The following is a 24,141-nucleotide window of genomic DNA, read 5'->3' on the forward strand; positions in this document are numbered from 1 at the left end:
TTACAGTTTTTTTATTAATCTTTGTGCCAATTGATGGCAGCATAAGTCTTACAATTTTCTGCTAATGACAGTGAGAAAAAACCTTTTTTCTAAACTTCTAAATTTTTAATATAAATGTAATAATTAATTTTATTGTTCAATATTATAATTTTAACTAAGAATAAGTTTTATGTAAGCCTTTAATTTGATATATTTCACTTTTTAGTTGTAAATTTAATTTATGCTTTTTATAATTACTTATACTGTATGGTGGCAACCCACTGGGTCAGATGATGAAAAAATGATTATGTTGATACATGCTGTTGGTGTTCATATGATAAGGATGGAAGTGTGACAACAAAATAGGATGGTATGAGGGCTAAGGAGTGATCAGGTGAGGGAGAGATATATAGCTTGTAAGATATCGATGAATAACTATCCTGCCTAAACTGATTTTTCACGAATTGAATATAGTGTGATGATGTGAATAACGGTGTGCCTCACCGGGCATTAATTGTGCTAACCATAGTGAGATTCCGCACGTTGTTATGGGCAAGTAGCACGTGTTGTTCATCCTCCATCTGAAATAGTGTGGCTATCTGTATAGCTAAGTATAATCAACCACCATCTGAATAAGGGGGGCAATCTGTATTGTTATGAAAACTGGATAACGGTATATCTTTTCTCTCATTTTTTGAATTTTGATGTAAGCCAGTGCGTGATGATGAGCTGGTACCTAATGTATTGTGATATGAATTTTTAAAATGTTTTTTAATCAAGTCCATTATGGACTTAATCCCTTTTTAATCAATTTAATAAACTCTTTTATTTAATTTAATACCTAAAACTGTATTTGTTTTCTTGTTGTATGATGAGGGTGTTATTTTTTACTTTGCAGCTATACAGGTAAGGTATCCCATGCTGGAGAATTGGGGATCATTAATAATTAAATTAGCTTAGGAATGAAATACACAGCGCGATGTTAAGGAATAACGATACGATACGGTACAGTAGATTATTTGTATGGTGGCACTCTTTTTTATCATAATTCGATACCTGCAAGTGACGGAGTGTGTGCATAATGATCTTAATTGGTTATTGAAGCGAGGCATTTGTTTATGTTAGCAACTGTTCGTTTCATTCTATTTAGAGTAAGCCTAGCCATCCATGTATCAGTTCTTTTAAGTGACACATTCCATATTCGTGCACAAAGATTTCAATTCTTTCACTATTTACATCTTGCTTACCACAGAGACAGAAACGAACCCATGTAGAACATAAGCAAACTATGCATATAGATGCACTAGAGCAGTGATGGGGAAACTACGGCCAGCGAGCCAAGTCCGGCCCGCGGAAAGGTTTGATCTGGCCCGTTTAAGAGTGCCGTCGTGAGAATGTTTGAACGCGTTCTTACTTCGTAATGTGACGACCCGCATAAAAACTACCTGCGGCGATATTCAAAACACAAGAGTATTCTGGACAAATCCATCCGACCTAAACAGATGACTCATCTTCGCTCGAAACTTCCAGACACTCTCGCATTTTCGATTCATTGTACTGTTTTCTCGAAAGAACCGGAAAAATCCAATTCCCGAACAATCCTTGCAGGTAGGTATAAATACAAGCGAGGCCGCCCGAAAATCAGTCAGTTAGCGACTTAGTCAGTAATCTGCAACGACCCGCTGTGACTCGAGTAATTGTTTGTGTAATCCCCGAAACTCCCACTGCCTCCTCAGAAGACTCAAAAGCAGTTCTAAACTGATTTTCGTTCCTACACTAGAGTGGCAATTTTAATCTTCCAAAATAGAACTCAATCTTGCCTGGGAAATATAAATTCATAAAGTTCTCCAAAATATAACAGGCCATTAATTGACAGTTATCAAAATATTGAAGAACTATTTTAATTTCATGAATACAGAATTTTGCCCATGAATATCCAAAGGGGAGGGTACTGTGACGTCACATGAAAATGAATTGACCAATCACAACCAAAAAGCTTCGCGATTTGCGTCTGTTCTAGTTCTTGTTTCCTTTGCTTCAAACTGCTTTACAATTTTTGTATAAACGTTATAAAAGTTTAATAAAATTATAATTTCATTTTAAGAGGACCCTCGCAAACACCCGCGCAAGAGCATTAGTTAGCAGTAAGCTTTCGTTAATTGCGTTTCTGTGTGTTGTTCTCCGTAGTAGGTAACGTCTAAAATGGATGTTAAAAAAAGAAAAGTGGATTCAGAATGTCGAGTTTTTAAGGAAGAATGGACGTGGAAATATTTCTTTACTTTATTTAAAGAAAAACCTGTGTGCTTACTTTACAATACAACTGTTGCAGTTTTAAAAGAATATAACATTCAACGCCATTTTAAGAGCAAACATGAAAACCACTCCTACTCATCGTTAAGTGAAAAGGTGAGAAAAATTAAATCGAAAGATTTAATAAAAAATTTATCAAGTCAACAACAATTATTTCAGAGAGCTAATCATTCTCAAAGATGCGCTACGAAAGCCAGTTATGTGTTGGCTTATAATATTGCTAAATCTAATAAAGCATTTTCAGATGGTGAATTTATAAAGCAGTGCATGATAGATGTGTGCGATATTATGTGCCCTGAAAAGAAAAATGATTTTCAGTCACTGTCTTTCTCAAGAAGAGCAATCACCGAGAGAATTGAAAATATTGATAAAAATATAATTTCACAACTGACTACAAAAACTCAAAAATTTATTTTTTATTCAATTAGCATGGATGAAAGTACAGATATCAGCGATACTGCACAGTTACTCATATTTGTAAGAGGAATCGACGCCCACTTTGAAATTACAGAAGAACTTGCAGGGCTGCAGTCAATGAAAGGAACAACGACTGGTGCCGATATATTTTGTGAATTTGAAAATTGCATCGATAAACTTCGTTTACCTATTGATAAGTTATGTAATGTACAGATGGTGCTCCTGATATGGTTGGAATCAATCAAGGATTTGTTGGGAAATTTAATTCTAAGTATCCGGAAAATGATGTTTTTTTTTTTTGCATTGCCTTATACATCAGGATGCTCTCTGTAAATCAGCTATAGATATTGACCATATACTTAATATTGTTGTAAAACTAGTAAATATGATTCGTTCCAGAGGATTATTACATCGCCAGTTTCAACAGTTTTTGGAGTCCGTACATGCTGAGCATTCCGATATCCTGTATTATTCAAAAGTTTTGAAAGAATATTTGGGATTTAAAAGACGATATTGTGAATTTTCTTCTTGATAAAGACATTTATAATCTATTTGACGTCTTAGAAAACGAAACGTGGCTTTCTGATTTCGCTTTTTTTCACAGACCTCCTCGTACACATGAATATATTTAATCTCAAATTGCAAGGGAAAAATCAGTTTCTTCACGATATTCGGCAATACCTGAAAAGTTTCAAATTACAGTTATTATTATTTGCTAATCAGATCTCTAAATCTGATTTTTCTCATTTTTCAAGAATACAATCTTTAAATTTCACTATATCAAACAATAAGATTAAAAAATACGAAATTAGTTTGAAAAAACTATCTTCAGAATTTGAAAGGAGATTTCAGGACTTTAGAAAAATGGAACCAGAGTTTAGTATTTCTGCGACCCCATTCAATGTTAATTACGAAGAAGTTGATTCAAAATTTCAATTTGAGTTAATACAACTGAACTGTAATACTCTCCTGAAACAAACTTTTCATACTGTACCATTACTAGAATTTTATAAAAATTTAAGAGCAGATAATTTCCCAAATCTAATTACTTATGCAATGAAGATAATGATAATGTTCGGCTCATCATGCCGAACAAATCTTTTCAACAATGAAGCTTAGGAAAACTTCCCTTACGAAAATTTAAGGTATATTTATGGTTGATTTGAGGTATTTTTGAGATATTAAGGTTGATTTGAGGTATATTTAAGGTATATTTAAGGTTGCAGAGAAAACAGCAATAAAAATTATACCTCGTAAGGGTTGTAATTAAGGTGTAACAGGTTGTTTTATATGCACTTCAGCTTGTTTTGAGGTTGTTTAAAATTCACTTCAAATCAACCAGACTGATGAGGTGATTTTTAAGGTATACGAGGTTGTTTTTTTTACACTTGTATCAAAAGAGGTATTTATGAGGTATAAAAAAATAAACCTTATTTCAACTAACGAGAATAAGGTATGTACGAGGTATAAAAAAATATATCTTTTTCCAATTAAAGAGAGTGAGGTATTTATTGAGGTATATGAAGTCGTTTTATTTATACCTAAGCTTATTTTGAGGCTGTTTTAAAATCACTTCATATCAACCAGACTGATAAGGTGATTTTTAAGGTATACGTGGTTGTTTTTCTTATACTTGTAACAAAAGAGGTATTTATGCGGTATTAAAAAATTAACCTTATTTTAACTAATGAGAATGAGGTATTTTCGAGATGTAAAAAATTATACCTTTTTTCTACTGAAGAGAGTGAGGTATTTACGAGGTATAAAAAATATACCTTATTTCAACTAAAGAGAGTGAGGTATTTATTGAGGTGTATGAAGTCATTTTATTTATACCTAAGCTTGTTTTAAGGTTGTTTGAAGTACACTTCATATTAACTAGCTCACTTCCCAGAGTTCCGTGCAAGCCGGCAAATGGCGTGTGTGTTGACAATCGGAAGTTTATTTGAAATTCGGTAAGTGTGCTTGACATTTATTAATTTAGTTTTATCACTTTTATTCAAGTATGCCTCAATTTTCAAACTTAAATTTTGTTATTTTTGTTTTAAAGACACCTCCTGATCTTAAATAATTTAAGTTGGAGGATATTCTTAGAAGCTATAAGTGTAGGCTTAGCAATAAGAGAGAACAATCGAAATATTTCTCGTCGCTGTTTAGGGTAACGTTACTGGTGAATCGTTACAGCAGGTTATGCACAGTATATTTTATTGCTTGTAATTTATTCAAATATAACTATTCTTCTATTTTGCCTAAATGTATATGTTTCAACGTTGCAGTATGCAACCTGATTAGTTGAGTAAAATGTTCATAATTTCTCTTATGAATAAATCATTGAAAATTGAAAGATCTTTGAAATAGCAATTTCGCTTTGAAATTCTACTATAGCTGTATGCTTATCGTTTGCTTGGATATTTGTTGCAAAGTTTATATTGTTGTTTATGACTGAAAATATGTATAATAACACTGCATTTTAAATCTGATTAACATGCAACTTCTTTTTCTTATATATATATATATATATATATATATATATATATATATATATATATATATATATATATATATATATATATATATATATATATATATATATATATATATATATATATATATATATATATATATATATATATATATATATATATATATATATATATATATATATATATATATATATATATATATATATATATATATATATATATATATATATATATATATATATATATATATATATATATATATATATATATATATATATATATAGAGTTTATTCACTGTTCCCCGATATTGCTGAGATGACCTAGGCTGTAAATAGCACATGTGCAGCAGCGATAAGGAAGTGACTAACAAGTTACTGAATTTCTAGTTCTGAATTTATACCATAAAGAAAAAATAATCTCTCCTAATAAACTACAGCATTTATTCAATTGTTGATAACAATAGTTTGTTAGATATTTGATAATTGAAAACTAGTAACTGTACTAGCTCACTTTTTTATGCTTGATCACACTGCTATTTTCCCTACGTGTTATTTTTTCTCAAATCACCCACGATAACTATTTACAAAGTAGATTGTTATTACTTATTAAAATATTGAACAGAATTGAAATTTTAAACCCGATTTCAAGTTTATATGGCAATTTGTTTCAAGGTTATGAGCATTTTTATGCAGCTGTTTATGGTTCACTACTTCAAAAATTAGCGACTTTCGGAAATCTTAAAATTTTTAGAAATAAGTCATTGTAGTTTCTTATGCAATTATAATGCTGAATTGAATAAAATCAATTGCAAATAAAGACATTTATTGTTGAAAGTAATATGCAATTTTTTGAATTTCATCTTATGGGATGTGTTTTTATGCTTAAACAAATGTTTGTAACAACTTACTATTAGTTTTATTCTGCTTGGTATTATAAATTATACAGGAGATATTTTACTCAACTTATTTTGAAAGTATTATTTCAAATCATTCTCTCTTAGTCATTTTCCTCGCATAAAATTACTCACAACTTTAAAATAAATGCTCCTTATCAACTTGTAATTTGTTTTATTCGATCGAGTGTAAAAAAAGAATGAAAATTGATACACAACTTTAAAATTTAATTTATTAAACGACTGTTGATTCTTGATTACATTTGTTAAAAAATATTTAAATAACCATTTTATAAGAAACTCTTATGCAATTGACAATAACGGAAGTCCTTTTTAGAATAAGCGTCTAAAATTTATAAAAAAGCTATTAGTTTTATAAAGTCTGACAAAAAGTATAAAAATATATAGACTAGGTTTATTGAGTTTAAAGATTTGTAAGAAAAAAAGAAAGAAAATATAATTATCAAACTTACAAGTACCATAATGATACCAAATGTATAGAAAAATACTAAGTGTTAAAATTGCATATTAAGATTGGAATTATATATTTGAATTTCTGTAAAGGTTGTTAATGGTAGTACTGACTTCAGTGTACTTTATTTTGTGGCTGTGGTACCTGTCATGCTTTTTAGCTATGAGGATTGAATAGAAATGGCAGAAGAGTACTACTATTTATCTGAAAAAGAAAATTAACTTCATCCAGTTAATTTAAATCATAAAAAAAAATAATTTCTAACATTTTAATATTTTAAAACCTGCCGCTATTATTGTAGATATGACTTTCTTACTCATTCATTTTTTTTTCTTTTAGGTTCCAATAATTACAAGTTTCAACAGGTAGACGGAAACAGTATTTAAAATAATTTTGTTTATTTGTAAAAAAATTAAATTTTAATTTTAAATAAAAGTATTTGAATTTCAACTGACTAATTATTTAAATTTGTAGTTTCATAGCTTAAGAAATTCAAGCACATTAGACAACTATCTTCTAAAAATATGAGATCCCATAAATAATTTTTACTAATTGTAGAATTTGGATAAGTGTTATTTTAAGATGATTTAATTCAATCTATTAAAATTACAGAAGAATTATGCATTTAAAATTTTCTTTTATAACTTAACAAAAGAAGCAATTTCTGCTGAAGGTTTAATATTAAAAACTTCAGATTGATAAATGAAGATCTCTACTAGTGAAACAAATGTAATGACATACATTATTCCTCATATAATATAGATAATATCTTTATATATATTATATTTTTTACATAGTGAGGTTGAAAATTAATAAACTAGGTGGTCCGTATAACACCTCACCTTCGTCAGTACTGAAAAAACAGCTTTAGGTTGAGCTACATAGGCCTGAAGTGTAAAATGTCGCATCTTTGGTTGACAAATTAATACGTCTAGAAATACAAAAATATATACTTCAGGTTACGAAATAATAACTTAAGATAGAACATAGAACACATGGCGTTAATAAAAAATAACCTTTCCAAGTGCTGAAAATACACTTCAGGTTGATTTATAACAACTAGAAGTGTAAAACGACGCACCACAGGTTGATAAATATATACCTCAACAAAAATAAAATTAAATACCTGAGGTTGACAGATAATTACCTGAGGTAGAACAAAATACACCTGAAGTTGATTTATAACTACCAGAAGTGTAAAACGACACAGCATTGGTTGATAAATATATACCTCTACAAGCATAAAATTAAATACTTGAGGTTGAAAAATAATTACCTGAGGTAGAACAAAATACACCTGATGTTGATTTATAATAACCTGAAGTGCAAAATGACACACCTTAGGTTGTTGAATAAATACTTCCACAAGTGTAAAAAAATATACTTCAGGCTGATAAGTTATAACCTAAGGTTGAAAATGAAACACTTTAAAGTAGTAAATATCTACCTCTCCACAGATGTAAAATTAAACACCTCAGGTTGGAACATATATACCTCTGGAGGTATATTTAAGGTATATTTGAGTTTCATTTTGAGGTATTCATTTGCACCCTTTTCAACCTTAACGGCGTATTTAAATAACAACTTCCTTTAAACCTTTAAAATATACCTCGTTTATACCTCTACTTTTTCATAAGGGTTCTTTAAGAAACAGAATTACAGATGAGCACCTTTCATCAGTTTCAAGAATTTCTGCTTCGCAAATGGAACCGGACTATGATGAAATTTTGAAGAAACAGTCTCAATTTCATTTTTCTCATGCACCATCAACCAGTAATGACACCAGAAAATAAAGTGATAATACTTCACATCAAGAACTACACTAAATTCATTTTATATTTTGTGCTTATAATTTTCTTACCTTTTTTTTGTGCTTTAATTTCTTTTCTTACCTTTTTATCTTTTTTTTCTTCTTTTTTTTTCTTACCTTTTTTTGTATTATAATTTTCTTACCTTTTTTACTATTAAAATAATAAGTGTAGGTAATAATATATGCATATGTTTATAGAACACATAATTTTTTTAACGATTAAGCATTATTCTTTGACCCGCTACGATTGTCTAGTTATTACAAATGGCCCGTCTTAAAAAAAGTTTCCCCACCACTGCACTAGAGTATAGAGAGAAGCGAGAATATATTCTTCTTCTCTTACCAATGCCCAATGAAGTCATAATATGATGTTAACGATGGATACGCGAGTTGGGTGATTACAGGAAAAATTAATTTGTAGAACAGTAAACAAATTGGCTATGCATATTGCGTTTCTACGGATTTTAAATTTTTCATAAATTTTTGTTTTTGTTGTTTTCAATTTTTTGTATTTTGAATTAAATTCCTAGTGCACTTTAGCATTCAAATAGAGTCTCGGTGCTGCCATCTAGTGTGGCAGAAACTAGACGTCCAAGTTAACATGACCAACGGTATCTCACCCATTGTGGTGGTCCTGATAGAGTGGATATCACCTCTGGAGAACGCACTAGGTCTGCTCATCGGCAAGACCGATTGTGCAGCTCATTGGAAATAAGAAAAAAAGTTTGCTAATTTTTCGTCACGCCATTAAAAAACAGCCTAATATTAATGACATCGTAACACAAAATTCAACCACTTAATTTTTTTTCTTCATACTTGTGATGTTTGCGATGCAAATTACTATTCGGAAGAAAATTTTAAACGGCATTTGACGACACACGATTTGACGATCAGTGTGCTGAAATAGCTAATGGTTTGGTTTTACAGTGCGCATATAGGGCAGTGACACTTAACCTAAAAACAAACACGAGTATAAGTAAACCGGCCATTGCACTCAATTTCCTTGTTTAATATGATTATTAAAATTAATATACAGCGATTATTATGAATTGCCGCATTCACTAATCGGATGGGAACGATGAAGTTAAGCGATGCAGAGAACTGTGCGGGTCAGAAGTTGTTTATTTCATCTTTTTACTGAAACAGTTAAGAGATTTGATCAAATTGCTCATTTTCTTCACCGAAATCACCCCACAATTGCAATTTCAACATCTTACGTAAATCGATCATCTAAAATAGGGATTTGAACAAATCTCTGTTTTTATAATCTCCCTCCCCCCCCCACATCAACAAGCAATAAAAATATCAATGTTTTTATTAAGTACTACGCATAATTTAACTTCATTTTAAATCCCATCGTATGACACGAATTGTTATAAATAAACTGCTATGGATATAACTATGATAATTCTCTCTACACGTCTCTTCATTGCGCACAACACTGTTGCTTGACTTCAATTTTTAATCACTTAACTTTTCAAAAAAATTTTTTGAAATAATTGTTTTGAACTAAAATATGTTTACTAAAAAAGTATAAAAATCCGTTCCTGACAATTTTTTAGAATGCACGATTCAAGCAACCGTGTAAACAAAACCGTTAATTCTGATCAGGATGAGGCGGTTTCAATGCCGAGGATGTCAACCTCCATGCATCAAAAGGTGTCGCAAGATAAAATTGAGTTAACAAGCCTTATGTACTAGTGAATTGGAATTATATTACTGCAGTGGTAGTAACACTAGATTACTCTCCCACCAGATTTTTATCTGGGATAAAATTCGATGAATGGATATCACAAGTTGATTCATTGCCGTTTTGATATAGACCTGGAGAGCTGTATTAAATTTACCAGATTTTGAGCGCTGGTCGTGAGACCTGCACTCCTGTATTGCTATTAGCAGTTAATTGTGTTCAAGCTCTAGCTGTGTGTGATCGAGACTGAGTAGCAAAAGTGCGAGGAGGACAATGTCGTAGTCACGAATGGAAAGACAACTGTTCAATGTGTATATAGGCGTGTCTAAATCTAAGTTGGCGTTACGGTCAGCATTGGTGTGTTCAGATCACATCCAAAGATGACCAATGTGGGGCCGAATGTCGACGATACCAAACTTCATCTATCAAAAAGCATCCCAAGATAAAATCGAGATTTATAAACGTGTTTTATAAACTAGTGAATTGGAATTGTATTATTGTAGTGGTAGCTGCACCACAAGGATTATAACAGTTGAAAGAAGATCTGGGACTCTGCAGCTCTAGCCAAGTGTAGCAAAAATGTCGGATTATTGAAATATATAAATTTTATTTACAAAATAATTTTATATTTTGAAAGACACAGACATATAATACCAGCCTACGTAGAAAGACATAATCACTAAATCCTTAATTACTAGTGAAATTATATTTTTACAAATTCTATGGGCGATACGGCGTTGAATTTAATTAACTTCACGTTAATTAACATTTTGAATTAGGTGGAATAAATTAACTCGATTTTAACACGTCATCTTGTTTATAAGTGATCCGCGGGAGGGGAGATCATAGGTCACAATCCGTGCATCGATGTTGAAAGTGTACTTAATCGTATCCGGAATTTTTTTACAGTTCTTGCATAAAACAGTTTTTTCTAAGAAAGTAAAGACTAGTCTCCTATTTATATACTAAAATTATTGCGTTTGTTTTGATTCTCCCATCCAAACCTTTTTCGTAGGATTCCGCTAAAATCAATTAGTAAACGTAAATAATTTTCCTCTACAAGAATTTCTTTTTTAAATGACATTTAAAAATAAAGGTTCATTATTATAAAAATTTTGGTGAGTCCCTAAACGTCATTTAATATTTTCGTTCATCCAACAGGCTGATATATTAGCTACATTTTTGAAAGCATCATTATGTTGTGCATAAGACAGATTGATAAATTCTAAATTATTCAATGAATTTCCTTATCGTTCATTTATAAAAGCATAAAAATGTTATTTACATAACAAACTAATTCAAATAGCAGAACGATTAATAAGTTTAGACGCTGATTCAGTTAAGCTTCTCGTAAAATGTAGCACATTAAGGAAATATCATAGAATTTCATCAAACAAAGAAACAACTCTTTTAGTTTGAAAATTTTTTTGTAGTGTATTTACCTATTACAGTAGTACAATATGAACTCACTATTAGTTTGAAAGATGGACAACATTAAACATTTGACTAGCTATTTGAAACTGTGACGCTATCTTCCTCTCACTGTTGCTACTTTGTCTCGATCACACACACTCTACTGCTAATAGCAACACAGGAGCGACCACGCACACAGTTGTGAACTTAAAACAGCTCTCACGACCAGCGCTCAAATTCCGGTGAACTTAATACAGCTCCCTCGGTCTGTCGCAAATTGGCAATGAATCAATCGGTGGTATCCATTAATTGAATAATTCTATCATAGATAAAATTGTGCTGGGGAGGGGGGTAATGTAGTGTAACTACCACTACAATAATAGAATTCCAATTCATTAGTATATAAGACTAGTTAACGTGATTATATCCTGGGGTATCTCTTGATAGATGACGGTTGAATTTGTCGGTTGCCTAGCCCCAACACTATTAATTTCTAGAACAATCAGCCTGAAGAACAGCAGATTAGAATAAGCAAAATAAATATCACAAAATCAATAAGGGATACAAAATTAAATTTGATGCCAAAATATTATTAGTGTCAAGAAGAAAAATTAATGAAGAATAATGATTATGTTAATAGAAATAATGAGTTATTAAGAAATAATGAAAATAAATGTTAATAAAAAATAAGGCAAATAAACGTTACCGGCTAATTTATTGATACGAAAATTATGTAAAATATTATAAAAATTAATATATTTAATGCATTAATGACTTTAACTAATTTTATGCTGATGACAATTAAAGCGATAAATCAGCGAAGATAACAATAATTAGAAGTCAGTGAGGAAAAACCGGATCTTGCTTCTAGCAACAAAAAAAGTCTACAAAACAGTCTGACTAAAACACAGGACATTTTTAATTTTAGCATGTAGAGAAATACGAAAAAGAAAATAAGATCATCTTATTTGCTTATTTGTTTCATTTTATTGTCTTGTTTTTTTTTAAATACAGAAGCTCTTTACTGAGAGAAAACAATGAGATTCCATTGGAAGAGAGCTTTATTCAGAATGTTTGAGTGCATGAAGAAAAAAATAAATAATCTTTGAATAAATACAGCCGAAAAAAATCATGTCGTTAAAAAGCGAACGGAATTTCGTTTCCAAGTGAAATAAGAGAAGTCAGCTCGAATCGAATTTCTTCCGTACTTTTGAATGATTGGAAAGATAGGATTTTGTAACAACTTTAAAAAGCTATAGGCAAAATGTTTAAAAACTTGATATTCAGGATGCAGTTATATTAAATAACATAGTATATGTTTATGGATGATATCAACTAGATGTTTTTGTTACATTTAATACTGAAATACTAAAAATAGTCTAAGAATTTATTGAATAAATGCTTGAAAAGTTTGCTCGAAAAAAGGAAAATAAAAACCCTGAGAACTATATTTCAATGGCTAGAAGGATCTCAATTTAGGATTAACGATAGCTGGGTGTCCAGAAATAATACTGAGTTCAGAAATAAATAAAGACTTCACTTGAGTTTTGGTCAGCGTATTTTTATTCATTCACACAATTACTGATCCAGCCTTGGATATCTAGGGAGTTGCTTACATTTCTGATCAAATACAAATTTATCGCTTCTTTGTGGACACTTTTCTTGGCCACTTTCATCTGCTTTCGGTCATCGGCATATTTGAGAATAACATATGGTTCATTTCGCTATGGAAGCACAAAGAGTGCTAAATATGGAACGCTGACTTGCATTCTCAATGCTCTCTCCTACCAATATGTACCCGGAATTCGATAAATTTTTAACTTAAAATCACGAATTTAGAATTATGTTTTAAGAATTTAATGTATGCACATTAAGAGTAGTCAAGACGTTCAAATAATTAGGCCAGCATAAATAGGCCTATGCGGCGAAATTTGTGCATTTTATGTTCCTGAAACATATAGATGGCAGCACCTTAAAATTTTATAATTTTTACTCATTTACTTACTTTTTTGAAATTTTTAACTTTATCTTTATTAATTTTTCTTATTTGTTGGCGTCTCTTTATTATGCCTTAGTTTGTGTACTTTTAAGTCATTATTAAAACTAACTTTGTGAATGTTTGTCATTTATTTTTCCTTGCATTAACATTTTAATTTTTATAATTGCTTTTTCTTATTTGATTATGGGGCCTCGGGGCACTGCCAGTTTTTTGGTTTCACCTCTGACAACAGAAAAGGGCTCCTGTGTGTTGGCAGGCAGTATGTCCCCTGAAGAAGTGCTGTCCTGCTACCAGATATATATTAAATTTTTGTTGTTTCATGCTAGAATTGTTTTTCTGACAATCAAAACAAAATAAATTTGGATTTGGCTGCTTTAAGCGCTTTTCTATTTTGATTTATTATTTTAAGTGTTACTTACTTGTTTTGTCTTTTTCTGAATTTGTAAATTAGTTTCATTCTTTGATTAGATTTAGGATTGAAAGGTATACAATTTTTTACATCATTTTACAGAAAGAAATTTTGTATGGCAAATTGTGTATGAAATCGAATTTTATCTATGCGACTTTTTTTAAAAAAAATTTGATACTTGAACTTATTCTTATTTCAAAATTTATACCAGAATTGCAGATCTTCAAATTCGCTTGCAAATAGTACTATGTTATCAACACGTTCTCTGTTACTGCAGACGAAGTCTATTTAATTCTTCTTTTTATAGCTTGGATAGTAATTTTCATTATCAATTATTATTATGCACCATAAACCTGACAACGCACAGGAAATATACTTGTATTTCTTGGACCTGTATTTGAGTCCGCATGATATAGTTATATATTGTACACCATTAAGCGGTTAAGAATTATTCTTGAAATTATTATCGGATGATAGGTTCTTTTAATTGCAAATTGCATTTTATTCCCTGTCCATTTTACTACACCTTTATGATTACGAAGTTTTTTTTTCTTCTTTTTTTTTTTTTTTCTTTTTTTTAGTTTTTGTGCATAGGAACAAAATAACAAAATTTTAAAAAACGGACACTTCACTTCCGTTAAAAAGAGAAGTTAGTTTGCAGAGAGAGAAAGAGTCGTTTTCAATATAAATTATAAAAATACCATTGCTCACTCAATATTGTTTTTTTCTAATTTTTTCAGAAAGGAATAATTATCAATATTTGAAGTAGATTTCAAAACTTTTTATGATAACACAAATTTCTATTTAAAATTCAGTCAAATTATTAATGATAACTGGAGCCCGGATTTTGATGACCTAAAAAATCTCAACTAATGCCCTTAAAAAGTGCAAAAAATGCCCTTAAAAAGGGCAAAAAATGCTCTTAAAAATGCAAAAATTGCGTAAAAAATGCCTTAAATAAAGTAAAAATATTGAATTAAAAAAATGTTTTGCTCTTTATAATTATTATGAGTCATTTAAAAGATATAAAGCAATGCAATACTTGTTCTACGCTCATTAAAGTTTGAAAAATATGTTTTATATCCTAAAATAACAAAAAAAAGGAAAATATATTGACACCAAAATATTTTTATTTTGTATAGAAACTTTAATGGATATAACAACTTCCATCTCATAATATTACTAAATATCAGAATTACATTTGATTATTAAATGTTTTTTGATAATTTGAAATGTAAACGAGCGTCTCTTGTCTGAAAGTAAATTTTCATTCCTGCAGAAGCTTCTTTCAACGTCTACTGATGTTATAGGTTATATATTCTTTGGTTATAAGTGCGTACTTGAAAAAGACGGTCTTACTTACTGACAATTCTTCTTCAATTTGAAAAGATGTTGCTTCACCTGTTAATATCCTATAGATTTTCTTTATTGTTTGGAAGCCAGTGTAATAATGAAAATTGATAAAAAATAATAAAAATTGTAAAAAATTAACAGAAAACTTTAAAAAATGCACTAAAATGCAAAATACGCTCCAAAATTTCAAGAAAAATGCCCTATAAATCTAAAAAAATGCTCTAAAAGACAAAAAATGCAAAAAATGCAAAAAAATGCAAATCTCATCAAAATCTGCGCCTTACTGATAACAAAAAGAGATGAAAGCAATTAACTTAAAATAAAATTATATTTATATTTTGTATATTTTCTGTTTATTTTACTAAATTACCTAACGAATACAAAATTATATTTTTCTAACATAATATTTAAGAAGAAGACTTTCTATTTTTTTGAAATTTTATTTTTTTGAAACCTATAATTACATAATACATCTTCCATCAAAATACCCAAAGCCTACTTTTTTAATTAACTTTTAAGAAACTTATTTACAAGAAGATTCCAAACATCTAATTATAAGCATGTTAAGAGAAATACTTAATTATTTTGCATCTTATGAAACTTTTTCCAGAGGGTATATTTTAAGAAATATATTAGTCGAAATATAAAGCGGTGTGTCGTTTTTCTGAAGAATACTAAAAGTAATGATGTTTTTGAATTAAATTCTTTTATAGACAGAGTTCTTGCTTCATATTTATTTTCTCGCAAATTTCGTAATTGCAAGCTTATAAAAATATAAAAACATTACAGACTACTATTTAATATTTCTAACTCTTATTTTAATTTTGCAAAATTTCAGTAATAAAAATAGGGATGGTAATTAATTGGGAAAAAAATTTTAGATCATGTTTGGAAGAAAATTTTAAAAATATTTATAATAATTTTGCACTCCAATGTTAATTTTCAAGAAAATATTTTATAATTAACACTTAAACTTATTAGTTTACTAGCTGTTTCTGGCAGTTAATTAATCCTCTTTTTATATACGTAGATTTCCAAGCATTTAAATTTTTAAAATCGTTCAATAAGAAATCAAGTCATTGTGTCATAGTCATAGTCAAGTCATAGTAAACACATATTGCTCATGTGAGAATGCATTTAATTTTCATTTTAGACATCTTTGTATGGTAGTGTGGGTATCGTGATTCATTTGTTTCTAAAACATTTTGTACAATATATGCTACAACAATTAAAAAATACACTTATTTTCTAAAGGGTGCATTAAATGGATATTAGATCAAATTAACAATTTTACTTATTTTTAAGGGTCATTTCGCAAAAACAAAACTAACTTTAACTTTTATTAAATTCTTTGAGAGGAAAAATTACTAAATGATTAGTAAAAATACCATATATTGTGGCTTTTTTTAGCCATTTTTACTGTTCTTTTTTTAACTAGAAATGCCGTTACCATTCAGTACCATAATAGTAAAAGAATTTTTTTTCATGTGCCGTTACACTAAATTATATTCTTTAAATTTTCTTTGCTTCAAAATTTATTGTTTACCATTCTAGATCAGTTTATGCTTTTATCTTAAAAAAATTCTTATCAGTTAAAGTTCGTTTTTTTCTTTGTCAATAAAAAAAAACACTTACAAATAAAGTTCACTGACCCGCATGTTTAAAACTTGCGAATTAGTGCACAGTCTGATTTCACCAAATTTGCCAATTTGAAAATGCTTATTGAAAAATGCTGATGCCAATGGGGGGTGCTAGTGGATTGCCAGTGGCGGCTATCTCAAATTGAAAACAATAAGTTTTAAATTACGATTTCTTTTTTATCGCTTCCTTATTGTGCCTTATATATATATATATATATATATATATATATATATATATATATATATAGATAGATAGATATGGATGTAAGTTAATGAAAAAAAAATACTTCAAATATTTCTAAGATTTATAAGTTAAATAAATTTAAGTTACAATATATATTCTAATTTATGAAACTTTAGAACAGCTAGAAAAATAATGCTATAACCACAGAAAAAGTCGTTTTTATTATGTAGAATCGATATATTCTTATCGAAATAAGGTCTCAAGTTTATCTTGAAATCCATAACTCAGATATGAATTATTGCTAGATAGGTCGTAGAGGAAAGAAAAAAAATTGGACGAAAGATTGAAATCATCTTTTCCTCTTGTCCTCTTATCGAAATTTGATGCCGTTGATTTCAAGACTTTAAAATGTGGAAAAAGAATAAGTGCCAATATTCGCATTCTATTCAGTAAGAACCAGAAGCTTCACGAATTACGCTTGAAAAGAACAGTGAGAAGAGCTTCTATTGTTCTTTGAAATACTGTTCCTGTTCTAAGTCTGTCAAATTAGTCTCGTTCGTAGAGTAAGTACCTATAAGCGTAGATCGAAATATTTTTCTTTAAAGTTTTTTTTTATCTAAATAGCAATAAAATATGTTTATTTTTACAAATATAAATTAAATTAGAATTTATTACAAATTTCCTGAAATTGTTATGCTATCTCCTTTACTTATTTATTTTTTTAAATTTTTTTTAGCTTATAGTGCAAACAATAAATGAATGTGGTTTTAAATAATTACCTAGTGAATGTGACATCACTTTTGAATCTCTAAGATATTTTCTTTTATTTTGTTTTGCATGTTTTAAAATTTATCATCCTTTCAAAAACTGCATTGAAAAAACAGTATGGTGAAAACTTCCTCAATACGGTAAAACTTACCGTGTTTCTGATTCTATGAGAACACCAAGTAGAGCGGAAATTTTTACCGAAAGGATTTGGTTATGACGTTTGGTAAAATTAATTATAAAATATGGCTTTATTATATGTGATAAACTTCGGTAAATGTGGTAAAATTTGGCAATTTTATCATGATACGTAAGTACATAGCAAAAATACCATTTATTCCATTTATTACGTATTTTTACTACATGTATAATAATAAGAACTATAGTTTTAAAAACTAGAAATTCTGGTAAGCCCTTACTATATGATCGGAAAAATTAACCAATAAATGGTTCAAATACCATACATATTTTTTTTATTAAGCAAAATTGAGATTTCCTTTCCATACTTTAGTTTTATGAACCAAAATTATGACTTTTTTTTCAATCAAAACTATTACTACTATACAATGCGGTAATTTTACCCGAACTCTTTTCTATGCGCATGTTTTGATTGCTTTAGTGATAGTTAATGATAGTTAATATCTGCATTACTTCAATACCTAATTTAAAAACAATAATCAAAGGTAAAAAGAAAATTTGTAAAAACAAGTACATTCTGCTTTCCATTTCATACAGTTTCATAGAAAAAACATTATGAATATTTTTACAATAATAAACTTTCTAAATGTTGTTACAGCATTAAATGGTGTAACAAAGAAAACTATTTGGCTCAGAAAAAAACTTCACAGGAGCAGTGGATCCATATTAGTAGTTTTATGGCTCACAAAATCAATATATATATTTTGTTTATTATTAGTGTTTTTCTAACTGTTTGTTTTTCATTTATTTGCTCAAAATCATTTTTCATATATTTGCACTTACAAATCAGCAATTAAAAATAAAATTCTACTAAGAAAATGCGTTGCTTTTTCTGATAAGAATACTTTTCAAATTAAATGTATTGCTTTATTGTATAATATGATGCAAACTAATACTTATTATGTACTGCACATAAATATGTCTTGGGGTATGAAAATAAGAAGTAAAAAAAAAAATAGAAGGAAGTTTGAAGTTATAATACAAAGTTGGACAATATTTAGAAATCATATCTCAATGCATAACAGCTCTTTTTTTCGAATTTCTAAGACCTGTATAGTTGAAATTTTATTGATACTTACACTGAAAAATATACCAAATAATATTTAGTATGGAAATTGAGTATTATATAAAGTAATTCAATTAAAAATATATTAGCTAAGTCTATTTTAGAATATTATATGCAAATAAAGCAGTCTTTTACTATCTGACTGCAATATATTTGTAAACACATTTCCTAGGACCAATGAATACATGAGAATACAGATGGGTACTTTAATTAATGTTAAGTAATTAATGTCCTGAATGCAAGGAAAATGAAATGAATAAATGTTTGTAGATGCTAATGGAATTTTCAACGATATTTCTGTTTAAGTTCTACAAACATCTTTAAGTGTATGAATTTTCAAGAAAATTTTGTAACGAGTTTAAGGGCTGAAAATTTTTGTACCGTTTTAAACTATGTAAGTTTATATGGGAAAATGTAAATTTAAGTACAAAATTGGTCGTATAGTTATTGAGAAATGGAATTTTAAAATCTGGCTTTTTCGAATTTTTTTAGTTCAGAAACTATTCAACCAATTCACACAACTATCATACTTTCATTTAATTTTATAAAATTACATAGTTTAATTTAATAATGAATATAGTTTATCTTCATTTAAGTTGAACTTCTAAAAACTGGTTATCTTTAATCTAATAACGTAAAGTCAGTAGTATGGTAACAAATAATAATATGATAAAAGTTAAAATATTTTTAATGATTTAACTATGAATACATGAATCTCAGTTTATGATCATCATGAGTTTACGATTTCAATAAGAGATTCTTTCGAAATTCTTTCGAAATTACCCTAGTGTATGGTAATGGATGTTTTTGGTTAAAAAAAATTAAAAATTAATAGTTTAAATTAATGGAACCAAACTATGCGGTATTTAAAACATTCATTCTTTAGTTTTCCCATTAATATGATAGCGTAATGGTTTATTTTAATTCTCCTTTCCACATATTAGGGAAAATTACACACTCGTAAAAAATTAACAATTGAAAAGTGAAATTAACCGAATAAATGTTTTTTGTATCATAAACAAAGATATAACGGTAAAATTACCAAATTTTACCATGTTTTATAATACCATATATTTTTTTTATCAAAATTACTCTCAAATTGCTATGGTAAAGATCAGTAAGCTTTTTAAAGTTCCCATTAGAGCCAGAAATGTAGCAAATTTTATAAATTTTACCATATTCTTAAAGTTTGATAAACTTTTATTCTCAGTGTGAGAAAAGTTTTTTGCATATCATTTGTCTACCTTTTATATTTTGTATAAATATAATAAGAAAAAAGAAGAAACGAACAATATGTAGTGTTGAAAGCTTTGAAGGATTTTACAATAGTTTGTGTTAGCAAAACAGATGGAGTTTTAATTATAAAACGATAGGAATTAATCTATGTATGGAAAAGCAAATGCTTGCCTATCTGCATGCGTGTCTATCTCTCCCGTTCTGAGTTATCCGATTGCTTTGTAATTTGGTTCAGTGACAGTTTATGAAGTACGAGGAAGATCAATTTCGATATGAATCGTACGAACGGATATCACAAAAACGATAATGGATGAGCATTACGTATTATTGCAATATTAACTGCTGGTGATTCTCTCTGTATTTTTCAATAACTTAAAATATTATATGTATGAAATCTGCTAGATGACATCTCTGTCTTAATCCGCATTTAACTCCTGAAGAAGGTGACAGTATGGAATTTTATAAAGCTTTTTGAAACTCTTCGTTTGTTTCAATCAGATTTTTACGTAATTCTATGAAAACGAACTTTGTAAGGAGAACAGGAATCAAAATATTTTTAAATTGAAGCTATTGTCTAAATTTCTAGTGTGGAAATTCGTATCGATGGGAAAAATATTGTCTGCTATTGGTTTATCATGTTCAATAACATAATTTTCAGTTATGAACTATGAATTATCGTGTGTACAGTGAGCAAAAAATGACTTAGTAGAATAATTTTTTATCTAATGATCGAATCTTTATGTTCTAGGATCCAATCATAATGGTTTGAAGGGTTGACCTTCAATATGCTAGTTAAATAGTGCAGACGATATTTAAAGTTACAAAAGCAAGCACAAAAGCGTGCTATCTCTAAACATAACCTTACAGTGTTCGACATATTCGGAATTTTACGTTGCTCGAAATTCCCATATTGAAGATTTAATTTATCAGGAGCTATTCGACCGATTTTAAATATTGTATTGCAATCATTATCTTGCAAATATGTGTATTATATATTGCATATATTGCAAAGAGTGTATTTCAATTTGCCGTGTGAAATCCCATTCTTTGAAATATTGAAAACCTTTAAATTGTAATACAAAAGTTTTTTCGACTATTATTAAATAAATAATAAAAAACAATAAATATTTTCAAATAAATAATTTTTGGACGGAATTTTCTTTGAATGATCAAATTTTATAATTTCAAGCAAATATTTTTCAATTCTCTAAGAAAGTTCTCAAGATGTGGCGAAATATGCAAAAATTAAAATTAACATAACAAATATTGTGGAGGACTCTTTGTTACGTCGTCAGTGATGATTTGCTTCAAAAATATATATGTTTCTTGCCGTTTGAGAAGCAAATCATAAATGTCTAATGACTCTAATGCGACGGCATAAATCACTTCCCGTAAGATCAATGAGGAATTATATCATAATTATTATTATATTATATCATCATAAACATTGCAAGCTTTGGACCTCCATCCTTACCAAGCTATTTCTATATTTTCTTACAAGGGGCCATATTTCCTTAATTTAGAGCTCCAATACTTTGAGGATCAGGAATCCGAATACATCAAAAAAGTATGTCTCTTAAGAAAAAGAACGTTTTTATGACTGATTTCGTAACTTAAAATAACGACTGTACTTATTAATCGGAATAGGCCATATCAATCTCTTAAATAAATAAGATTAAATCGGTGAACGTAATGATTCAATCATTGGATCAAAAGTTATTCAGATTGGTCCATTTTTTATTTAATTATATATATTTTATTTTTCTGCTCTCGGCACAGATGATAATATCGATAATAAAAAAGTGCAAATCATAAACCAAATGCATATTCCGTGAAATAATTAGTAGCAGAGCTAAAAAATTATTTCTTAATCGCGTAACTCTAAGATCATCAGAAATATTTGCAAAAAATATCATTACCGTTAGTTAATATCCTCAATATTGATTGTAACAACTCATTTAGTATTGAGAAAACAACCATAAGTGCAACCATAAGTTCTTTTTTATTATAAATGTACTTCTAAAACTGATTTTGATGAATTTAAACATGTAAATCATAAGAAAGGGCTGCAGATATTAGTGGAATAAAAAAAAAAATTAAGTACCATTAAAACTGGAAAAACTTGAGGCAAAAAAATTACTATACTTATTACTTCAATAATATCATGTTATGGAGAAGAGGAGAGAAAATTATGGACTATTATTCCTCAGAGATCATTTGTATTAGGGCTAAGGAATTTAAAGAAAATAATTAGGAGAATTGTTATTCTAAATATATTTCGATATAATTTACATTGTAAAAGCAAAGGGAGCTTTTTAAGAGAATTTTTTTGCAGGGCTAAGAATTGGTTTAGAATAATTTGTAACTGAAATTATAATTATTTTTTACTGGAATGATAGGGATAAAATAAGGTATTTTAAGTACCGTATTACTTTGTCCATGAAAATACTTATAAAACATTTATATCACGGGTCCTTATTTTTGCGAAATACATCCTGTGTATTCATATCACAGAATCAGAAATATGCTTTTCTTTCATTTGAGAAACGTCGGATTCCAGTATTAAAAATGTACAAACAGCATTAAAAACTATATCCTTATTGACTTTTCGTAAATACATATGATGGTAATAATTTTTGTTTACTTTTCACAAATAAATAAATACAGAGTCAGAAACCCCAAATATTGCGATCAGAAACTGAAATAAATATTTGAAAAAATAATGTATTGGGAAAAGGATTTACGCAAAGGCATTGAAAATGAGAGTATTTTGCCGGACATTTTTATCCTCGAGGCCTTGTCAATAAAACTTCTATATACGACACTTTAATCTTATATCTTCAAAACTAAACACAGAAGGAAGAGCTCATTAAAGATGATGTCAACGAAAACTCAAGTCAATCGATCACTTTATGAGCCGTGTTCTTCTCATGAAAGGTACATTGCATAATAATTTATCTTTTCTTGCTCAATAAAAACATTCCAAAAGGTGTAAGGAAAAAAAATAATATTTACTTAACGACAATTTTTTAAACTAAAAAAACTAATTTAGTTGTCTTCAGTTTTTATTTTCTGGGACACACAAAAAAAAAATAAATCTAAAGAATTAAGCCGTAAGAAAACAGCTTTCAATTTTTTTCGAAACGTGTATTCTTGTTTAAGACGGAAATACTTTCTCGTTGTTTGATCCTATGTCAATCGTATGTCCACCTGATCAATAAAATAAGATATATTTTAAAAATTTCTCTTATTTTGATTAATTTCAACGTTCCAATTTTTATTTTTAATTACATATATTTTAATAAATGGTTATTTTTAGAATAAAGAAATGTTACTAAGACGGGAAAAAGTTGTATTGCTTCAATTTCATATATTAAATGAAAATAATAAATAGAGAAATCCAAAATGAACATGTTTTTTTAGACAAAAGAATTAGCTATTGTTTTTCTTTTTTTAATAAAGGTTTAACATACTTATTATTCATACATCTTTAAAAGAAATAAATACACACCCACACCCACATATATATATATATATATATATATATATATATATATATATATATATATATATATATATATATATATATATATATATATATATATATATATATATATAATAGCGGACCCGACAGACGATGTACACACGTCTTTAATTGGAAAATTTCAAATTTTTTTGAATAAACTGTAACAATCTGGATCGTTTTGATGCAAATTTTTATTAAAAAGTTATCATATTATCTAACGTCATTACATATATCTTATCACAATTCGACCAATCGATAGCGTGTGAGTATGTGTATACTATCAGCGAAGCTAAATGTAG

At 28.7% G+C, this 24,141-nt stretch overlaps 1 protein-coding gene across 1 annotated transcript; it reads left to right on the top strand.

Annotated features, from left to right (window-relative positions):
- The first annotated feature begins 2,181 nt into the window (after positions 1-2,181).
- Positions 2,182-3,039, top strand: LOC147806940 (general transcription factor II-I repeat domain-containing protein 2-like). Its single transcript, XM_087168701.1, has one exon. The coding sequence runs from the start codon at positions 2,182-2,184 to the stop codon at positions 3,037-3,039; it is 858 nt and encodes a 285-aa protein (XP_087024827.1).
- The last annotated feature ends 21,102 nt before the right edge of the window (positions 3,040-24,141 follow it).

Source organism: Parasteatoda tepidariorum, chromosome 7, assembly GCF_982258835.1.
Source record: "Parasteatoda tepidariorum strain Cologne lab strain chromosome 7, Ptep-v5.0, whole genome shotgun sequence".
Lineage (NCBI taxonomy): Eukaryota > Metazoa > Arthropoda > Arachnida > Araneae > Theridiidae > Parasteatoda > Parasteatoda tepidariorum.

What these genes read in the sequence shown, in the direction of transcription:
- LOC147806940 (XM_087168701.1), top strand. Translation starts at nt 2,182, where the DNA reads ATGGATGTTAAAAAAAGAAAAGTGGATTCAGAATGTCGAGTTTTTAAG.